General features: G+C 39.4%; 1 protein-coding gene across 4 annotated transcripts in view; it reads left to right on the forward strand.

The window, feature by feature from the left end:
* The window catches only part of JAKMIP2 (janus kinase and microtubule interacting protein 2), a 184770-nt gene that overhangs the window by 87267 nt on the left and 75727 nt on the right, over positions 1 to 21776 (forward strand). For 3 of the 4 annotated variants that reach the window (XM_008014885.3, XM_008014886.3, XM_008014888.3), the window contains exon 2: positions 16947 to 17223. The exons of the other annotated variant lie outside the window; for it this stretch is intronic. In XM_008014885.3, coding sequence (XP_008013076.2) covers positions 17095 to 17223 — 129 coding nt within the window. In that variant the 5' untranslated portion in view covers positions 16947 to 17094. The remainder of the gene's footprint in view (positions 1 to 16946; positions 17224 to 21776) is intronic. 4 annotated transcript variants of the gene reach the window in all.

Below are 21776 nucleotides of genomic sequence, written 5' to 3' on the forward strand. Positions count from 1 at the left end.
TATCTTCCATACCAAGTGCAGTGCTTGGCAGCTATGCAGTGTTCAATACATATTTGTTGAAGAAGCTGATTTTAGAACAGAGCACTTATTTGACACATATCATGCTAAACGCTTTACCGGCCTTATTCCATGTATCTATCGCCACCATCCTTTAAGGGTGGGACTATAGTGATATGGTTAAGAGAATGGGTCCTAGAGTCTAACAGCTTAGATTAAATCCTGTCTCTGTTGCTTACCAACACTGAGCAGAAGGTCAATCATTTATCTTCACTAAGTCTTTGTTATGTGAATGATTAAAAGGGAAATATTAATGATTATCATTTATTATTAGTTGCATTTAATCAGACTCTATGAAGCAACCAGTGCAACATCATAAGAAACTTTTCAACCACAACACTAGATTTAGGCACGAAATTCCCTCTTATTTAATTATCTATCTCATGTGCTCATTTTACGATGTAATAGTTGTGTTGTGCATATGGTTTTGCAGGATTAAAGCACTCCCTTGTCTGAACCCTATTTCACATAGGAAAAACATTAACTGCTAGTTTATAACCATCCTAAGAAATGGGATTTCTAAGTGAAAAGCCTTAAGCGATTAATTCAGTCAGCGCTCAGAACATTATGACAATGAATGATACATAGCCTTGTGTTAAATCTTAATAATGCTCTGGACAGCAAATGTGTTTAATGGCCTTACACTTTGTCTTCTAGAGAACATGTCTTGTTTGTAAGCCATCTGAGAGTTCTAAAGGCAATAATAGGTATGAAAAAGAGTGTTGTGTTTCTGGTCCTAAGGGAAAGACAAGGACCATGCAGAGGTTAAAACAAATGTTTTGGAATCAGGCTGAACTGATTTTAAATTTTGTCAGACACATCACAGGCTCTCAAAAAACATTAATTGAGTCAATTAATGTCTCCTAGGCATACAAGTTGCATGACATTGGGCAAATTTAAAAGTTTTAATTTTCTCTTTTGCATAACTGAAAAATGATATCTACCTCATGAATTTGTTTTAATCAGTTAATACATGTACAGTGGTAAATACTGTGCTTGGCATATAGAAAGATTGCAATAGAGTTATTATTAAATAGCTTCTTTCCATTCTACAGTTCAGAAAATAGAACAGACTTCTCCCAAATTAAATGTTTTACCTGTCATGTGAGATATAAGAATAGACCAGTTTAATACCAGTTTTACATCAGATAGAAAAATGAGCACTTTCTAAATTCTCTCCTCTTTCTGCATCTTCCCTCTAATTCCAAGCTAATCAATAGTCTTGATACATCCATAATTCTTACTAAATTTTCTTACATAATATTTACTCAATTCTTCTTTATTGCCAGGACCACAGGGCAAATCCTCTCTCATCTTTCAACACTCAGCTTAGCCATCCCTTCTGTTAGACACACTCTCTGTCCTTCCCAGGGAGTTGGAGCTCATCCTCTAAGCACCAGTAGTGCCTGGTTTGCCTCTCTGTTGCAGCACTCATTGCAACTTCAGGCCTGCAGTTCGTTATTTGCATGTTGGTCTCTCCCAGTGGGGAAGAGTTGTAGAAGAGATTCATAAATCATATATTCAGGGCTGGAAGATGATTTTTAACACTCACTTCAGAGCATTAAAAAGATAATACATGTAAATAGATTTGCACAGTGACCAGCAGTAGTAAATGGTCAATAATGATAATTATGATGATGATTAGCAGTAGTGACAGTATTCATCTGTCACGGTAGGAGGTGAGTAAGTGGATGAAGAATAGTAATTATCTTTACAAATGCTATGATGATCTAGAATGTTATAGGCCGGGACTCCAGGGCTTTGGAATATCAAAGATTGCTTACTATACAAAAAGAAAACAATGGCTCCCAGAATCTTCTGAGATTTTAAGATATGTAAGAAAAAACTATGAGCCCTGGAGAGATTTGTTTTTTCCTAACAAGGTGTCTATAGACATAACTTAAAATGAGAAATTATAATTCCTAGTTTCCTGTGCCAGGTAATAAAGAAAATGCTGGGAGGAAAATGTGTTTTTCAAATATACATTTCTTACATTTGGAAATATATTTCTCAATTTTTAAGTATATAAATACAATTAATATACTACAGAGTATAACGTGGATAGAACAACATTTGGTTAACTCAGTGATAAGTGACATGTCATGCTGTAGTGGTCTATGCTTTGGAAAAACAATATTAAAATTTTGTGGTTTTATCAGTGACAGACTGGATTAAGAAAATGTGGCACATATACACCATGGAATACTATGCAGCCATAAAAAAGGATGAGTTTGTGTCCTTTGTAGGGACATGGATGCAGCTGGAAACCATCATTCTTAGCAAACTACCACAAGAACAGAAAACCAAACACCGCATGTTCTCACTCATAGGTGGGAACTGAACAATGAGATCACTTGGACTCGGGAAGGGGAACATCACACACCGGGGCCTATCATGGGGAGGGGGGAGGGGGGAGGGATTGCATTGGGAGTTATACCTGATGTAAATGACGAGTTGATGGGTGCTGACGAGTTGATGGGTGCAGCACACCAACATGGCACAAGTATACATATGTAACAAACCTGCACGTTGTGCACATGTACCCTAGAACTTAAAGTATAATAATAATAATAATAATAATCATAATCATAATTAAAAAGAAGACTGAATTTAAAAAAAATTTTGTGGTTTTAAGGAGTTCTTTACACTTGCCAATGATAATTTCATTTTGGCTCCATTCAGGTACGCCTTCAGCAAACATTTTAGAGTTCCTAATATGAGGCACTGTGCTAAGTACTGCGGATACAGTGGTGAGCAGGACCAGGGAAATCCCTGCTTCTACAGAACATACGTGATAGAGACATTGAAGGGGAAAAAGTGAATATTACAGGGTATCCAATTTATTTCCTTGAGTGATTTGTACCCTTGAGTTGGGTAAGATATGCGTGAGAGAGGCTGGCTTCCCTGAGAAAGGTAGATTTGAGGGAAAACAGTGCCCCCCCCATTGATTTCCAAAAAAAATGATTTATTCAAGCTCCAATCTAATTGACTGCACAGTCCCTTCATGAAAAGAGGCTGGCACACATTCAGAAGTTTGTTCTGGCCTTGTTGATTCCAATTAAGTCAGGTTTTGCAGAGTGGACAATTGTGCTGTGACTCGCTGTGACCAATGGCTGGTTCTCTGTTTAATGAAGAGGAGAGGCACTTGAAAGCCTAAAGTATTTCAGATTAGGAACGAGGTCCCTATGTTTGCATTAATTCCAGCTTTTCATGATGTTATGTCGAAAGCAAGGCCATTGTTTTCCAGTCTCACTCCTAGCTTCGGCTGCTTGTCTACCCTTATTTTCCCTTTGCTCCACTTTACTCACTGAATTCTTCTGTGTTGCTTCCCCCCATACCCGCCACCGTGCACCATTGCCAGAAACATTATTTTATTCTGATTACAGAAGCTATACAACAATTATAGAAATCCTAAGGAAAAGAAAAGCCTCAATTATTTTAAATTAAGATCTCTGATCATCTGCCATTCAAAAAACAACTACTGCTATTTGAACACCTATCTTTATATATATAAACATATATGCTATCTACTTTAAATGCCTTACATCACATTATGTTGAAGTTTATTTCTGTAAAGTGCTTAGAAATTGCTTTCAAATAAGGTGTGGAATAAACTTTTTAAAGTAGGTAAATCAATAAATAGTAAGAAGATGGTACTGCTTTCCCTCAAATGTGATTTCTCTAAAAGCAAACTGAAGTATTTATAGTAGTGTTTCTGGTACAGTTGGGCTTACAGGCTCCAGAGTAAGGCTAGCCATGTTATTATGTACTGCCTTTGCTATTTATCACCTACAGTTTTGCACAATCTGCATTTCTTCTTTTTCCTTAATATAATAGTTAATATGGATCATTTACTATAGTGCCTAGCTTATATTAAGCCCCCTGAAAATATTACCTTTGTTATTTTGAAGCACATGGATGACTCCATTGATGTTACTGAGTTCATTGATGTTACCTTACATTTTTCCAATGTCCCTTACCAAGAGTTGGGTATCATCTTCAACCTTTCCTTCTCTCTTTGACTATTGCCCAGTAATGAGCACACTATATAGACTTTTTCTACCTTACATACTAGCTTGAGAGAAGCACTAAGAAGCTTCAGGCTCAAACACATCCTAATTATGTCATTTTGCTAGCACTGTGACTTTGCATAAGGGATTGACCTCCTATGACCTCAAGTATCCCATCTATAAATGGGAAGTAATAACTCCATGTATCTCACAATCTTGTTTTAAGTATGAAATGGCAGGATGCACATAAATTGCTGCACTGTACAGTGGTCAGCACACACCAAGTGCTCTCTAAAGAGAAAATGTTGAATGATGAAGAAAATAATAATGGTGAGATGAATAAGTTCCTTTAGCTTAGGAAAGAGAAAAACTCTTCTCTTCCATCATAATCCAAGCTTCACTTTTTATCTCTGAACATTTGCAATAGATTTCTATCAGGACCTACGGCCTTTAATTTCTTTCTCTTTCATTCTGCTCTGCATATAACTTCAAGATTAGTCCTTCTTAGAAAAAAATAGAGCATGCCTCCTCTCTTAAAAATATTTATCACATTCCCAGTAATTATTAAACCAAATGCAAATTCACTACCTAGGCAGGCAAGACATACATAGTTTGCCTTCAGTTTATTTTTCTAACTTCACACCTATTGGTTTCTCAGATTAAACTTTCCATACCAAACATAGTGATCTACATTTTATTCCTCACATTTATCTCCACTTGTCCTACCTTTTTAACTTTCCTCAATCCCTCCTACTCACCCTTCATTTCCCAGCCTTAACCACAAAATCTTCTGTTTTGGTGAAGTCATCTATTTATTCAGAAGTATTTTTTCAGAATTTACCTGTGCCCAATACTATATTAGACACTGAGATTTAACAGGGAGCCAGATATAGTCTTGGCCTCATGATACAATTCCTCTTGTTCTCAGTGTGTGTGTGTGTGCGTGTGTGTGTGTGAGTTCTTTGGCACTTCGAATATGCAGGCTTTTTTGGTAGATAACATATCGTATTATCTTCAGCTGTACCACAATGCCTTGCATATAATTATGGTCTAAAAGATAGTTGATGGTCTGATTCCTGAAGTGATTTTCCTATGGAATTTGGCCTATGTGGATAGGTTGATTACCTTCCATTCGTCAACCTAACAGTCTTGCTTTGAAGATCCCATCAACTGGACAGAAAATGTAGGTGAGCACTGACCCCTGGGACAAAACTCAAAAAAGAATCCTCAGTGTTAAAAACAGATCTGTATTGCTCTGTAATTTATTGCTATATTACGTATACCATAGTATAACATAGGGAAAATACTAATAGCCACTTTCTGTTATGTAAAGTATGGAAAATTAAATGCAATTCTTTATAATAGAAGTATATAATATATCCAAAAGCTATTTTATCCAACTTTCATGTACTTTTACTTAAGTAATATTAATCAGTATACGTCTTTATATTGAAATTGTTCTGCCTGTTTTAAGTAGCAGGCACACATTATTCACCTATATATAGACATTTCTGCTCATGTCTGACACCTTGAAAAGGTGGCTTTATGATAGCTTTTTTTAAAAATTCAAGGCTCTTAAAAACAGTCACCAAGGAAACAACAGAATAGGTTATATATGTTTCACTTATGCCTAAAATAGAAAATCTTGCTGTCAGTTATAAATATGTTCTATGAAAGCCACTCCCTCCAATAATTTGGGCATTTTCTTTAACTTTACATGCTAGGGTTTGTTGTTGTTGTTATTTTGGTTTGGTTTGGTTTTTAAGACAGAGTCCTGCTCTGTTTCCCAGGCTGGGGTGCAGTGGTATGATCTGGGCTCACTGCAACCTCCGCCTCCCGGGTTCAAGTGATTCTTGTGCCTCAACCTTCCGAGTAGGTGAGATTACAGGCATGTGCCACCACGCCCAACAAATTTTTGTATTTTTAGTAGAGATGGTGTTTCACCATATTGGCCAGGTTGGTCTCAAAGTGATCTGACCTCAAGTGATCTGCCTGCCTTGGCCTCCCAAAGTGCTGGGATTACAGGCATGAGCCATCACACCTGGTCGCCAGATTGTTTTTAGTAACTGTGCACATATACAGCAATTGCCTGCTTTAGGTGGGAGCTCTGATGCATGCTTCTTGCTCTGCCTGACCTTGAATACATAATTGCTTCCCGCTCTGTTTGAGATTTCTCCCTCGTGTCCAATGAAGTTGACACTTCTTACTCTGCAACAGCTGTAAAATACTTTGAATTCAGAGACAAAGGACAATAAAATAAGACTATATGACACTTAAAGACTTACTTTGTTAAATTCATCCTAGCAAAAGCCTTCTAAATCCAGACAAAAGAGTACCAATACAAGATGACTTACCCAGTGCTGAGGAGTGAAATTAAGCTTGAGGCTATGATGGATGGGGGCAAGGATTAAGAAATGTCAGCACATGGCTTAAAGAATAATACATTTAATTTTATTGTTTGTTCCAGTGTTACATCAAGCTTTAACTTTTGCCTGAAATAGCCGTTCAAGGGCTCCTGCAAAATAAAAGAAATGTCCCATAATAAAACTTATTATAAATGGTCTCTGTAGAAATTACAAAACATATCATTCAATCTCTTGTTTTCCTTGGATCTGGATCAATGTTAATTAGACTGAACTTCATGGTAGTCATTGTTGACAGGTACAATGAGCACAAAGATGAATAACACACAGTTTTACTCTTAACTAGGACTTAGTCACCTAAATAATAACTATTGAATAGTTATCGTTCTGTATATATACTGGATTATGGCCACATTCTCCTAACTGTTCTTTGTATACCTGTGTTCACCTTCTTAGTTTGCTCTACCTTCTACTGCCACAGGACTATTATTTAAACCAACATTTCATCAAGTCACTCCCCTATGTGAAATCCTTCAGTGACTACACATTGATTTGTGGATGAAGTCCATATCTTTGACATAGTTTAGACTACCCTCTACCATCTGCCACTGCTTACCTCTCCAAGCTCACCTCTTGCCATTTTTCTATTCACTCACAAAACTCTTGCCAGTATTTCTCACCAGAGCACCATTCTTACTCTCTTTTACCTCTAGACCTTCATGCTCAACATTCCTTCTGCTTGGAATATTCTTCTTTCCCACCCTAACCCTCTGCTTGCTGGTTCCTTCCTTCTTATTTTACAGATCTCACTTACATATGTCACTTTTTCTTTTTCTTTCTTTCTTTTTTTTTTTCTTTAGACAGAGGTTCATTCTGTCACTCAGGCTGGAGTGCAGTGGCATGATGTCAGCTCACTGCAACCTTGACCTCCTAGGTTCAAGTGATCTTCTCACCTCAGCCTTCCAAGTAGCTGGGACTACAGGCATTTGCCACCGTGCCCGGCTAATGTTTTGTATTTTTGTAGAGATGAGATTTCTCCATGTTGCCCAGGCTGGTCTGGAACTCCTGGACTCCACCTGCCTCGGCCTCCCAAAGTGCTGGGATTGCCGGTGTGAGCCACGACACCTGGCGAGTGTGTCACTTTTCCTAAGGAATCTTTCCTGACTCACCGAGATTCCTGTGATGCCCATCTCTTGTCCTCTGGGTGATTATCACACTGTATTAAATTGCTGATTTCTCCTCTAGGGTGGGCAAATATGCTGTCTCTCTTGTTTAGCACTCACATGTCCTCCACCAGGCACTTCATGAATATCTGTATTTTAGTGAGTTAATAAATTGAAGAATCAGTGATGAATGCTGTAAGAAATATCTTCAAAGCGTAAATGAAAACCCAGATGAAGGAATAATTTATTCCACCCAGGGTATGGTGAAGAAGTATGAAGAAAAGTGATATGACATGACATTTGATCTGGCCCTTAAAAGATGAGTAGGATGGAGTTCACCAGGGAGTTGAGGGAGGAAAAGGGAAATCAAACAAAGAATTCCATGAGCAAAGTCAAGGGTTTGCTTAGTAGATCAGTTCTGGATGAATACTACTTGCTTTGGATCTCAACTTAGACATTACTTCTACCAGGCCTTCCTGACAGTTCCCCTTAAAGAGGTTGGATGTCTCTTGTATGTGTGATGAGTGTTTTCTGTCTGTACTTTATGAAACATATTTCAAATGTGAAGTTTTAAACCTGAGATCCAAATTATTTATCATGAGTAATAACTTTGTGGTTATATTTATATAGCATTCTTTTCATGTGAAAAAGTGTATTGACTTTAAATAATTTGTAACAACAACTATTATGATGATGTGATAAAGAGAGCGATTTCATACGCTAGGAGAGAGAAGACAAACAAAAAGACATACAAATCTGGAAATTTACAATCCAAAAGATGCAAAATTGCTACTGTGCTGAATGTGGATATTTCACATTCATTTTTCTCTAACTGACATGTAATGGATTAAAACTTTTTGACCCTATAGCCATGCCACCACATTGCCTTTATTATGAGAAGGTAGAACTTCAAGGTTGGACTGGCTTAAACAGCAGCCCTCTCTCCTTTATATTAAATTTTTGTGTCAAATTTATGAATACACAGTGTGACATTTTTCCTGCATGGAGAAGGGTTTAAAAAGTAACAGGATGTCACTGCAGGTGACCAGGAATAAAGTATGCAAGTTTAGTTCATTCATTTTAAGCACTAATAGCATCTCATTGAAAAACATCATCTTTGGAAAAGAAGGGAGGCTTAGAGCAACTAAGAAGGCTTTGTTAGAATTAATATATCCAAATATTAATTATAGAAAAGGGTTGAAGCATTTAGCTTCATACATGTGAACGTTAGCTATTTTATGTAACAGTTGCTTTCACATCACAATGCAGTGGCAACAGCCATATTGGAAACCTTGAGATTAATAATGACTTTATTCAGCTTATAGCTTGGGGCAGAACCAGCTACAAAGCCAAGACCCCTGGGAATACTGACCCTGTCAATGTAGGTCCCATTTCCACAGAAGCAGAAGCATGAATTTCTTTAGTCTCTTCAGGGATCTCTGCTTTCTCTGCCCTGTCCTTTTAACACAAAGAGGTGATAAATCAGTTTCGTATTCCCTCTCGATTTAAGATGATGTTTAGTGGATAATTAGGTCATAAAAAGAAAATATAACAAGGATAATAATAACTTGCTAGTTATTTTACATACTTTAACTCATTTATTCCTTGAAACAGCTCAATGAGGTAAATAGAGCACTTTTCCTATTTTACGGTGAGGAAACAGAAGCTTAGAGAGTTTAAGCAACTTCTCAAGAATATACAGCTAGGAAATTTTATTCAAAGCCAGTTTTTGATTTCAAATTCCAAACTCTTAACTGTTACTAATCACCATTCTATTTTGTAACCCCAGCTGACACCTTTGCCACCTCTGAAACCTACCAGCAACCAGAGCTGAATCCTGCCCTCTCTTTAGGAAAATGTTATATCTAAGCCGCTTTGGAGACTGGCAAAGAGCAGAGTTGCAGCTCTGCTATTTCTTAACTGTGTAATTTTTTACAAGTTAATTAACCTCCTTGAGCCTCAATTTCCCTATCTAAAAAATAATAAAAGTCAATGTCTGCAAAGTTTAATTGGAATAGTTCAATGAGTTAATGCCATTGCCTGGCACAGAGTAGGAGCTCCATTAAGGTAGGTAATATCATTCAGGCTCAGCTCAGTGCCATCCTTTTTATGAAGTCTTCATGCTTTATCACTCCACTGTGAGCTACATTCATAGTATTTACTATTCCCTGCTTTGTAGAATTAGTTTTCTTTTTGCAGGTGTTTGTCTCCTCTTTAGGTTGGAAGCCACCTAAGGGTAGGAATGATGCACTTTTTAACATCTACCAAAAGTCAAGAAGAGTGCTTAGTAAATAGTGGCCATATTTTCTTGACCACATGTGGCTACATTTCTGACAAAGAATTGTGTGGTATTTTATGATGTGAGAGTCAGTAGAAAATGTAGTTGGAGGCTGGGCATGGTGGCTCACGCCTGTAATTCCAGCACTTTGGGAGGCCAAGGTGGGCAGATCTCTTGAACCCAGGAGTTCAAAACCAGCCTGGACAGCATGGAGAAACCCCATCTCTACTGAAAATACAAAAATTAGCCAGGCATGGTGGTGCATGCTTGTGATCCCAGCTACTCGGGAGGCTGAAGCACGAGAATTGAACCTGGGAGGCAGTGGTTGCGGTGAGCCAAGATTGTGCCACTGCACTCCAGCCTGAGTGACAGAGTGACATTCCATGATAAATAAATAAATAAATAAATAAATAAATAAATAAATAAAATATAGTTGGACATCAAAACAGTATTTCTAGGATATTTTTACTTTCCTGGACAGAGTATACAACCAGGATTATAACCTAAGATCGATAGCATGAATTCATTATTTTTTTTCTTCTGAAAAGTTGTTTTTTAATTTTCAATTTTTGTGGGTACATAGTAGGTATATATATAAATGAAGTACATGAGACATGTAATGTGAAATAAGTACATCATGGAGAATGGGGTATCCATCCCCTCAAGCATTTCTCCTCTGAGTTACAACTCAGTTACACTCTTAGAATCATCATTTGTAAATACTTATAAATTGATTTGATGTTTTCAATTTCTTGATTTTAATACTGCAGTGTTTGTCGTTAAAAAAGAATAATGCTATTATTCACAATAACCAAGATATGAAATCAACCTCAGTATCCATCACCAAATAAATGGATGAAGAGAAGGTAGTATAAAGTACTATTCAGCTTTTAAAAACAAAGAAAATTTTCATTTGTGACATGGATAGCCCCAGAGGACATTATATTAAGTAAAATAAGCCAAGTACAGAAAGACTAATAGTGTATGATTTCATTTATATGGAAAATCTGAAATGGTCATACTCATAGAGTAGCAGAGAGTGGAATGGTGATTAAGGGGGCCGGTGGATAGCCAGGTGCGGTGCCTCACACCTGTAATCCCAGCACTTTGGGAGGCTGAGGTGGGCGGTTCACGAGGTCAGGAGTTCAAGACCAGCCTGACCAATGTGGTGAATCTTTACTAAAAATACAAAAATTAGCCGAGTGTGGTGGTGCATGCCTGTAATCCCAGCTACTCAGGAGGCCGAGGCAGAAAAACCGCTTGAATCTGGGAGGCACAGGTTGCAGTGAGCCAAGTTCGCACCACTGCACTCCAGCCTGGGCAACAGAGCAAGACTCCATCTCAAACAAGTGAGCAAAAAAATGGTGGGGAGCAGGTGGGAAGGGAAGAATAGAGAGACATTGGTCAAAAGATACAAAATTTCAGTGAGTTAGGAGGAGTAAGTCTGGATGGAGATCTGTTGTATAACATGGTGAGTGTAGTTAATAACAATGTGTTGTATACTTAAAAGTTGCTAGGAAAGTAGATTTTAAGGGTTCTCACCACAAAAAAAAATAAGTATGTGAGTTAATGCATATGATAATTTGCTTGATTTAGACATTCCACAATTATACATATTTCAAAACATCATGTTGTACACCATAAATACATACTTTTGTCAATTAAAAAAGAAGAATGCTGAATGGGAATTTTTAGACTTGAAAACTTGTTTATCAAGATTGGATCTGGAAGCTGCCTAAACACTAAAAGATGTGAAAGGACTTTGTTGGGAGTAGATGATTCAAGATGATTTCAGATGGGGCATCCCACTCCTGGTCTCCAGAAGTAGTCTGCCAGGAGAAACCTTGGTGAGGAGGGGCAGAGGCTGCATTTTCCTCTGCTGATGTCACTCCTTTTCTCTCAGTGGGTTCTCTCCCTCAAGAGTTTTCTGCCAGTTCCTAAATAAAGGGCTCTTTTAATATATAAAGTCTCTGTAAGTGCAGAACTTGAGTTATCAATAATTTTACACATCCCCTGTCATTCTTATTCAATTTACGCATCTTGAAGACAGAGCTTACAGGGTATTTTATTTCCTCCACTGTGGCTAACAGTAGAGATAGAAAGCACTCAATAAGTGGTTAGTTCTTGTGTCATGAGCTGTACAAGAGCATCACTTACATCCCTTCATTTAATTGCCAAGCAATCCAATGTCATAGATACTACATATCTCCATCCCTCCAAACCCCATTTGAAAGATGAGGAATATTGAGACCTAGAGAATTAAGTGATTTAAGATCATACAGCTACTAAAGGCGGAGGTGGGAGTTAAACAGGTTTGTCTGACTCCATAGCCCATACTTTTAATCAAAAGTTCTCAAAGATGCCTGTGTATCAGAATCATGTGCCAATTACTACATCAGAACATCCAGAAGTGGAGCTTCTTATCACTAGAGCTCTCAAGTAGATTTTGATGTAACCAGACCAAAGATTCAGGAAGCCCTCCTCTAAAATACTACACTATATTACCTTCTCAGTAAATGTCTGTTAAATGAATGAATGATGCCTGTAATTCTTTCACTAATAATCCATTCCTCCATAAAGGTGTGCTTTTAAGCAATGATCTTCAAAATGCAAAACTTTCTAAGAGGCTGTCTCTAACTTCTCTAATATCTTTATCAGAGACAGAAACCATTACAGAGAAACTCAGCCTCAGGGGCTGTAGGAGGTGCCTGATTAGGGATAGTGGAAGGCCTGAAGAGTAAACTAAAATTCAAATATTTGATGCCTCACAGTGTTGCCTGGGGATACTGCTGCCTGACCATGCAACTAGGAGCTAGAAACGTAAGGCTCACTTAAAGTTCCCTCAAGTTTTTTATGTTGTAAAGCTCCCGCAGAGATTGACCCTTAGTGGAACAAGGCTCCTATCCTTCCTCCTGATAATCTGGTGGGTCAGACATCATCAGTGGCAAAGACCTTGGGGTGTCCAGAAACAGTCCACCTGTGTGCAGTGCTACCTTCAGGCAGTCTCTTTTTTGCACTCCTTCAAGAGTGATGTCCCTTGTCATGGCTGGCAGCTTCTGTAGAAGCCTGGCCTTAAGCCACTTACACAAAGGCAGCAAGAGTATCCATCAGGCAATGAATGAATACATAAGATGCAGTTGATCCCTACAATAGAATATTATTCAGCAATAGAAATGAAGTATCAATCCATGCTACAACATGGATGAACCTGGAAAACATTTATGCTAAAGTGGAATAAGCCAGTCACACACACACACAAAAACATGTCATATGATTTCACTTATATAAAATGTCCAGAACAGACAAATCCATAGAGACAAAACTAAATAGACACAAAACACTAAATGGACTTAGTGGTTGCCTAGGGCTGAGAGAGCTGGGTGGAATGGTGGCTAATAGGTATAGAGTTTCTTTTGGGGGTAATGAAAATGCTCTAAAATTGATTGTGATGCTGTTTATGCAACCTTGTGAATATACTAAAAACCACTGAATTGTACATTTTAAAAGTGTGAATGTTACAGTATGTGACTTATAGCTCAAAGAAGCTGTGAAAAGAAAAAAAAAGCAGCACAAGGAGACAAAAGAGATGCAGTAGAATTAGAGTATGAGAACCACGAGATTGCCAGGCACCCATTACAACTGGAGAAGGGTTTAGAAAGTTCTCCTCCACCAGAGGGGTGTATAGGACTGTGGCTATGAAGTTGTTCACCTTAAGGCACCCATAGGCTGATGCTGTCAATAACTTCCTGTGATGCTTTTTTCTTTTCTGAATGTGCATCTATTTTTTTTTTCACCTTTTCCTTTTCCTCACCCTTTGTGGAACTAAGTTCACAATACTTCCCAGGCTAAAACTATATAACGATATAAAGTCTGGCACATGATATTACATTTTTAAGTAGAATTATAAATTAAGATGGAAAATGTATCTATTATGTCTGTCCCTTTGCACATTTTTGCTACAAGCAATTCTGTAGAACTCATAGTCGTTACTTACAATGGGAGAGAAGAATGTTCAAACCAGTAGTAATGTTTAAAAATGGGGCATGATTCCATCAATGACTCCATGTGTCAAAGTTGCCACTTTCTTTTTATCTGTTGAGGGTTGTATTACCTCTCACATGGGCCATTAAAGCAGCCTAACTGACTTTCTTCCACCACCTTCCATAATACTGACAGTTACCTTCCTAAAATGCAAATACAAGGCAATGCAGTCCAGAGAATAAGAGCTTGGTTCCCAGTCACAGATTGCTTAGATTTGAATCTGAGCATCACCACCAATCAACTTGGTCAATTTAGGCAAGTTACCTAATCTTTCAGTTCATCATTTTTCCCTAAATTTTGTGAGAATTAAGAACAGTATGTTAAGCCCTTAGTCCAATGATGGACTCATTGTGAGCAGTCAGTCACTAGCAGCTCTTATTATTATTACATGTGTGTTCAAATGCTGCCATGTTTCTTCATGCCTGTAAAATCCACTCCAAACTCCCTAGCCTATCTTGCAACAACCTTTGAAATCTCACCTCAGTCTCTCTTCTTCCATTTCACAACCTTTTCTGAATATACCAGGCAAATTTGTGGCTGCAGGTTTTTGCTCAAGTTCTTTCCTCTACCATTTCATATCTGCATTTGGAAAAGCCTGTTCTTCATTCAAGAAGACAACAATGAAGGGACTATAATGCTATTCCCAAGCTCCTTTTTTTCTCTGTATTCCAGCAGCACTTTAGAGGTTTGAGGGAAATTGGCCAAAGAGGGTCATATTTTATAGACAAAGCAAGCAGAACTTCTTAGTGAACTGAATAAAAGACACAAGGAATAAAATAGAAGAAAATATAATTTCTAAGTTTGTATCTAGGACAACTGGACATGTGGTTTTGCCGTTTAATGATCTAGGAAAACCTGGGGAGAATAAGGTTTGGGGGGACTAATGTAATAAAGACATCTGTATTAGTTATGCTAGGTTTGAGATGCCAATCAGATATTCAAGTGGATTTGATAAATAAAGTGTTGTATGTATATACAAGTCTGGTGTTTGCATAATGGTCGAGGCTATCGATATAGAACTGTGGGTCATAACTATATAGGAGGCCAGTGGAGGTCATCTGGAAAAGCCCAGAACAACAACAACATTTAGAAATCAAATACATACAGAGAAACCTGTTTTTTATATATATATATATATACACACACACACACACACACACGTGAATTTACTCACTCACTACCTACTTGAGCATAAGTACTATCTTATTTATCCTTATGCCTATTGGTGCTTGTCACACAAATGTTCAGTATGTGCTTGCTGAATTCATTCCAAGACTAAAACCAAAAAAAAAAAAAAAAAAAAAGATGGCCTCTCAGAGACCTCGCAGCCCTGCACTTTAATAATTTGGCCAGATTTGCAAAGGAAGCATGAAGGACAATTCCAGCATCTAGCACAGGATGGAATGTGCTGGACAGTTCCATGACTGCTGCAGACAGTCTCATCCTTCCTATCTCCTAACCTCTCCCTGTCCCCTTCCCCTAGGGACGTACTTCAAAGAGCACAGCTTCAGTGCTCATGAGCAGATGGCACAAAGCCCAGGGTCCCAGCATGCTTGTCAGTACTAGATACAAGGGTCTTAAGAGAGCAGCAGCTGCTGGAGCATATGGGTGGTCAGCAGGAGTTCCCCTCAGCTCTGGACTGAAGCTCCTCAACACACACAGTGCCCAATTTTCTGAAAGGTTGCACGGGAAGCTTTCTCTAGGATTTTGTCATTTTTTTCGCATTGACTTTAATGATTTAGTATTCCTATTTTTCCGGGCCCCTTATTCCTATGAAGTATTCAAGAATTTGTTAATCAAGATACATCCACCTACCCCTACCCCTTTTCTCTCCTCTTGCCACAATTCTGATTAGGCTTTCATCATTCTTTACCTGGACAAATTCAGTTGCCTTCTATCTGGTCTTTTTGCATTCATTCTCTCTCCATTCTGCCGCCAGAATAACCACACCAAAGTACTGCTCTGTTAGGGCACACACCTGCCAAGAACTTCAACAGCTTCCCCATTGCTTAGTGAAAAAAAAAGGTTCCAACATTCTAAGCTTGGAATTCTAGGCCTCCCCGCCATCTATCCTTTCCAGGAAACCTTTCCAATATCAGTGCCCATCAACCACATTTGGGGGTGTAATTAATCAGGCCCTATTTCTTCCCACAAATAGTCACTGTGATTTCTCTCTGTTGTGTCTCAGCACCTGCTTTTTTTCTTTGCCCAGGATGCTTCACCTGTTTCTCCATCTGTTATCATCTTACCCAATCCTCAAGTTCCAAGCCATTGGTGTCTTCTTCAGTGAGCCTTTCTTATTCAACCCAGATGGAAAGAGAGGTCACTATACTTCTGAAACAATTCATGCCTGTTTTTAAAAAAACATTTATCAGATTATGGATAGTGATGTAAATAGATAGGTGATTGATTGATAGATAGACAGATAGATAAATAGATAAATTTTTTCCCATTGGAACTCTGACTTATTTTTCTATTTCAACATTCTATACCTAGCACAGCATATGGAAGGAGCTCTAACAATATTGACTGATTGAATGAATGAATGAATATATGAGTGACTCAGTTAATCCAGTGATTCATTTATAGTTATTCTCCACTTCTCACAGTTTAGCTATTATATGTAATCCTGTCTCTATACCTTGGGTTTTCTTAAAGTTGGGTCTCTCTGTCTTTTCTGGTCAACATGTAGGTGACTTCCTTTAACGACCACGTTCCTTATGGTTGGAGTATCAGTGAGTGACATGGAGGAGATAAGGATAGAAGAGGGAGCAGTTTCAGGTAAAAAGAATGCTCCAAGACGTGAAAGAGATATGCTTACAGGTGAAGGATTTTTAAGCAATATATTGACATAATTAGATTAGCTATTTGAAAAAAAATCACTCTAAATTCATGTACAAGTGGACAGGAGATACTGAGGATAGGAGAGCCTCAGAAAGAGGCTCTTACAGGTAACTCAGGCTGAGAGTAGACTGACTGGCACTTAGACCAGGTCTTTGCCAAAACAATAACTACTATCTCTGCCTCTTCTCAGGGCTTCCAGGGCAGCGGTTGAGGAGACCTTACCAAGGAGCACCACACAGTAGATGCTGAGACATCGTACTCCAGAATAAGAAACAGTAACATGGCAGCACCTGCTTGAAAGAAATTAAAAACCAACAGACTCCATTTAGAAAGGAACAATGTCCAAAAAAGGGCGAAATAAGGGCGAGAAGCCCGAGGCACTCATTGTTGCCCTTCAAGCTGCCAATGAAGACCTCAGGACCAAGCTCACAGACATTCAGATAGAGCTGCATCAAGAGAAGTCCAAGGTGAGCGAGGGCTACCTGAGGCCGTGGCCTTAAGAACAGCTCTGACTGTCCACATGCAGGGAGCACAGCTCTGCCTGCTGGCCCACCCCAGTGGACTCCTGCCCTTTGCCAGAGAGGGCAACATCCCCTGTACACATGGAGAGCTTATTGCATGTGGCAGGAGGGAACTGAGCACAGGACACACAGAAAGTAAGAATAGCATGCTCACTAGACAGATCTCCACCTCCTCTGGAAGCCTGGTTCAGGAAGCCAGATGTGAAAATTCAGACAGTGTCCCCCTACCACCGCCAAGTACTTAATAGTTGCATGACCTTGGGCAAGTTCTACTCTTGCCCTCCAAAGGTTATACCTCCCAGAGCATTCAACGCAGTCCTTCTGAAATGTACCACATCATGTTACTCCACTGCCCAATACCTCCCACTGGCTTCCTATCTCTCTTAGAGTCAAAGAACTTTCTCTACCACTACAGGATATTAGCTCCGGCCCCCTCTTTGACTCATCTCCCACTTCTCTCTCTCGATCACTCTGTTTCCTATTTTTGCTGGATCAAGAGAGAGACCCCAATCACATTTAGGGCCTTTGCACTTCTTCTTCCTGGACAGCTCCATGCTCCTTCACTCACCTCCTTCAGATGTCTGCTCAACCATCAAGTGTCTGACCACAGTCTCTAAAACAGAACACTTCCCCATCCTCAGCTACTCCCCATAGCCTATTCGTGGCTTATTTCATAGCAATTTATACATTTGCTTTTTACTTGCTTAGTGCAGTCACTCCTCAATCTCTACAAAAGCAGGAATTCAGTTTACTTAGTGGCCCTGGAGTCTAAATAATCTCAAGAACTTAAAAATCTCAATATGTATTTGTTGAATGAATAGAGGAATAATTTAAAGATGATGCATTCCTTAGACCTCAGTTTCTTCATCACATCACAGCTATATTGAGGTATAAATTAGACACGTATATAATGTGTTTATGAGGATTGAACAAAAAAATTTATATCAAGTGCTCAGAGAGCTGCCTGACACATAATAAACTTGCAAAAAATTACAGCATTGGTGTTCTTTTTACTATTCTCTAGATTTAAGTCAGTTGCTAACTAGACTTAGAAGTCTCTACTTCTCTCAATCCCATCGCCTAAATGGACAAGGAAACACACATCTCACCAAGGTGGTGTGAATATCAACTAGGGTCATGTCTAGGAAAGCATTTTGAGATCTCCAGCATTCATAAGATGTTTTTGCTCCCTGCAAACCAGAGACCACAATGACTGCATAAAGTTGCCTTATTTAGATAATTATACAGTAAGAAAACATTCTTGATCAACAAGCAGTAGTCACAAGCCAACAAATATATTTATTCAATTTTTATCTACCTCTTCTTCCTTGACATCATTATTAAATTTTAATTTGTTATTTCTCCCCAAATCTATTTCTCCTCATTTTAACAATAATAAGTGGCCTTTGGATCTGCCAAAGCCTCTTGCCCCCTGCCTAAGCTAAGCCTTGACCTTAGATAAAGAGACGGTAATGTAAAATTTGTGAAGGAAATTTTTTAGTTTCCATGAAGCCAAAGGGAACATGATGTCATTTTAGAACAGCATTTGTTTGAGGGTCAGAAGATGTGGGGCATTATTTGTCTTTATCTCTCCTTGGAGATGAATTTAAATGTCTCAGTGTCTCTATCTGTAATTCAGATGACTGAATCTGCTTCTCCATATCTGGGCTTGTCAAGCATCACTGCACAATGGTATAACCTGGGGGACCTGATTAAATATTAAGATTCCTGAGCCCACAATCCAAGAATTCTGATAAAGTAGTCAGGTGAAAACCCGGACTTGTATTCCGTAAAGCAGCCCAGGCAATTCCGATGCACTACAGATGCAGATGACTTCCAGGCTTCGTGTTGACAAACGCTCTGCTGTAAGATTCCATCCAGGTCTGACAATCTGTAAACATTTCATTGGCCTTAACTCTGCCTGCAGCAACATCACACTTCAAGGGAGGCAGACTCCTTTAATTGCAGTTACGACAGGATGACAATCTACATTCCTAGGCAGAAGCTTGTCAATCTCGTGGCCGGGAACCCTAAACTGCTGCAGCTTTCCAGAGAACGAACTGATGAGATTCCCAGAAACAGAGACTCTGAGGACTTCAACACTGCCAATACGCCACATAGTCAAGCCTTTTAAAATGGGTAACTCTCAAGTTTGAACCAGGCTGCCTGTGTATCTTGGGCCTGGCACTGTTGTCTAAGCCCTCGGGCCAAGCATAATCTCCCCTTCCTCTGACGACTGACTGGCAGCCAGCCTCTTAAATGAGCGCACACAGCCTTGTCCTTTTCTCTGCTGGCTGCCCCTGGCTGGCTACCTCTCCTTGGCAGTTCATTACGGTCCCAGCCCAGGAGCTAAAGCAAAGTCTCATTGCCTGTCAGCATCCTTCCCCAGAGAGCAAAGGGAATGTAGAGGGCAAACAAGTCATAAAGCACTTTTATTATAAATAAATGTGATTGTGTTTTCAAAAGGGCCAGGTTTTAAGAGAGAGAATATGAACAATGCCTAGATGTGAATGTATACTCTCAGGTTGGCTCTGAGGCTCTGATGACAAAATGACAGTTCAGCTACTAGGGAATGGATAAGTTAAAAAGTGGAAACCTTTGGGGCAACGGGGCAGTATTCATTTATCCAACAAGACAAATAATCCCACTGATATTTACAGAACAGCCATGGTGTATAGAGCCGAATCTTAAGACCTTTGGGCTGATAATATAAATAGCTACAACTTACTGAATATTTACTATCTGTCATGGGCTGATAAGCGTATTTCATCCTGCCAGAGTCCCAGCTGCTTCACTAGCACCTGACTGGCCTGGAGAAGGTTATAAAACCCCTCTGTGTTCTTCATTTGTCAAATGGGACAATAATAGTATCTACCTTACAAGGGTGTATGTATGAGTGTTAATTTTTGAGCAATTAGTTTGTGTCAAGTGTGTTAAGCGTTTTCATGTCATTATCTCATTTCATCCTCATTTCCACCTGCTGAGGTGGGCATTGTTATCCCTACTTTACAGATGAGGAAACTTCCTGGCCTATAGGAGGTGCTCAAAATTACTTGTTGAATGAATTTACATGATTTTTTTTTTTAACAGCTTTCCCCCAAACCCTGTGGCATAAGTACTGTTATAGTACTCACTTTGGTGAGAACTCCAGACTTGGGTAGAGAAAGGATTTCCAACCATGTCTGTCTGCTTCTTGGAGCAGCACCCTGAGCCACTAAGTTGCGGTATTTGCCCTGTTTGTCTCTTCTGTGGACACCATGAGTGCGTGATCCAATGGTTAGTGTGTATGAACATGCCAGGGGCTGCCCCAGGACTCTTTAACTCTCCCTCAGAGATAAACTATGGTTGCGTGAACAGCATAGGCACAGTGACAGAGGGAATGAATGGACAGGAGCAGGGAATAGGGTTCTCAGGGCAGAGGCAGCAGGGCAACAGGTCTGGGTTGCAAGGTTGAGAAGAATCAGCTCCAGACAGGAGCTGTCCCATTGGCACAGCCCTTCAGACTGCAAAGCATTTTCACACCAAGCCTCACAACCATCAGAGCAGGCCTGTGATAAAGACAGGGTGCAATTACTATTCTGCCTTCGCTGAGGAAGAAAATGAGGTTCAAACTGTTTAACTCATTTGCTCCCAGAGACACAGCTAGTGGAGGAGCCGCGATGGGAATTCCTGTTTTCTGTAAGATGGTGGTGGTCAAGGTAATGCTCACTCTCTGATTCCATTGCCCTCTATTGCCTCTAGGGCATTCTCAGAAAATCAGCCAACATTCTCTATCCTCGAGTGACTGTCCCCACAGCCTCCAGACACAGGTACCAAATTTGGGATGGGGTATATTTTCCTGTCTACTCCTTTAGTTCTGTTTTCAGGAAGTAAAAGTAGCTGAAAACAAGAAATTTTAAAGATAGAATCCTTTGCACTGAATTGTATAAGGTTGTATAGGATTTCCCTTGTAAGCAACCTTCCTAGAGCGATTCCTTCACATCTCCTCTCTGAGAGTTACTTTGTGCCCCTGAAAATCCCTGCCAGTTTACTGTGTTCCTCCAGGAACATCCAATGCAGATAATCCAGGCCAAAGTTTATGTTAGCTTATCTTGCCTTGATAACCTCTCAACCTTTTCCTTACCTTTGACTGAGCTGTCCAATTTTTAATCCTAGATTTCTAAGATCACTTTTAAAGCTCAAATCATCACTATCTTTCTCTTGGCAGAATTTACATTGGCATTTTGCAAAGGCTAGACCAGAAGTAGGATAGAATAGAAAAATACAACATGAGATCTATGTAACATAGTCATACATTCTTTTTTCTCTGTCATAGTGTAACCTTTCCTTGGTAGGATTAAACTTTCCTGATGACCTTTTGTTTCCCGTAGAACCTCTAGGATAGAAGGGATTTGGAAGCCTATCATTCAGAGCCCTACCGAGCGCTCTCCCCTTCACCCTGCCCCACCCTGCACCATTCTTTATCACTCTTTAGGCCCACATGCACCCCAAGTGTCTTC

Source organism: Chlorocebus sabaeus, chromosome 23 (assembly GCF_047675955.1).
Source record: "Chlorocebus sabaeus isolate Y175 chromosome 23, mChlSab1.0.hap1, whole genome shotgun sequence".
NCBI lineage: Eukaryota > Metazoa > Chordata > Mammalia > Primates > Cercopithecidae > Chlorocebus > Chlorocebus sabaeus.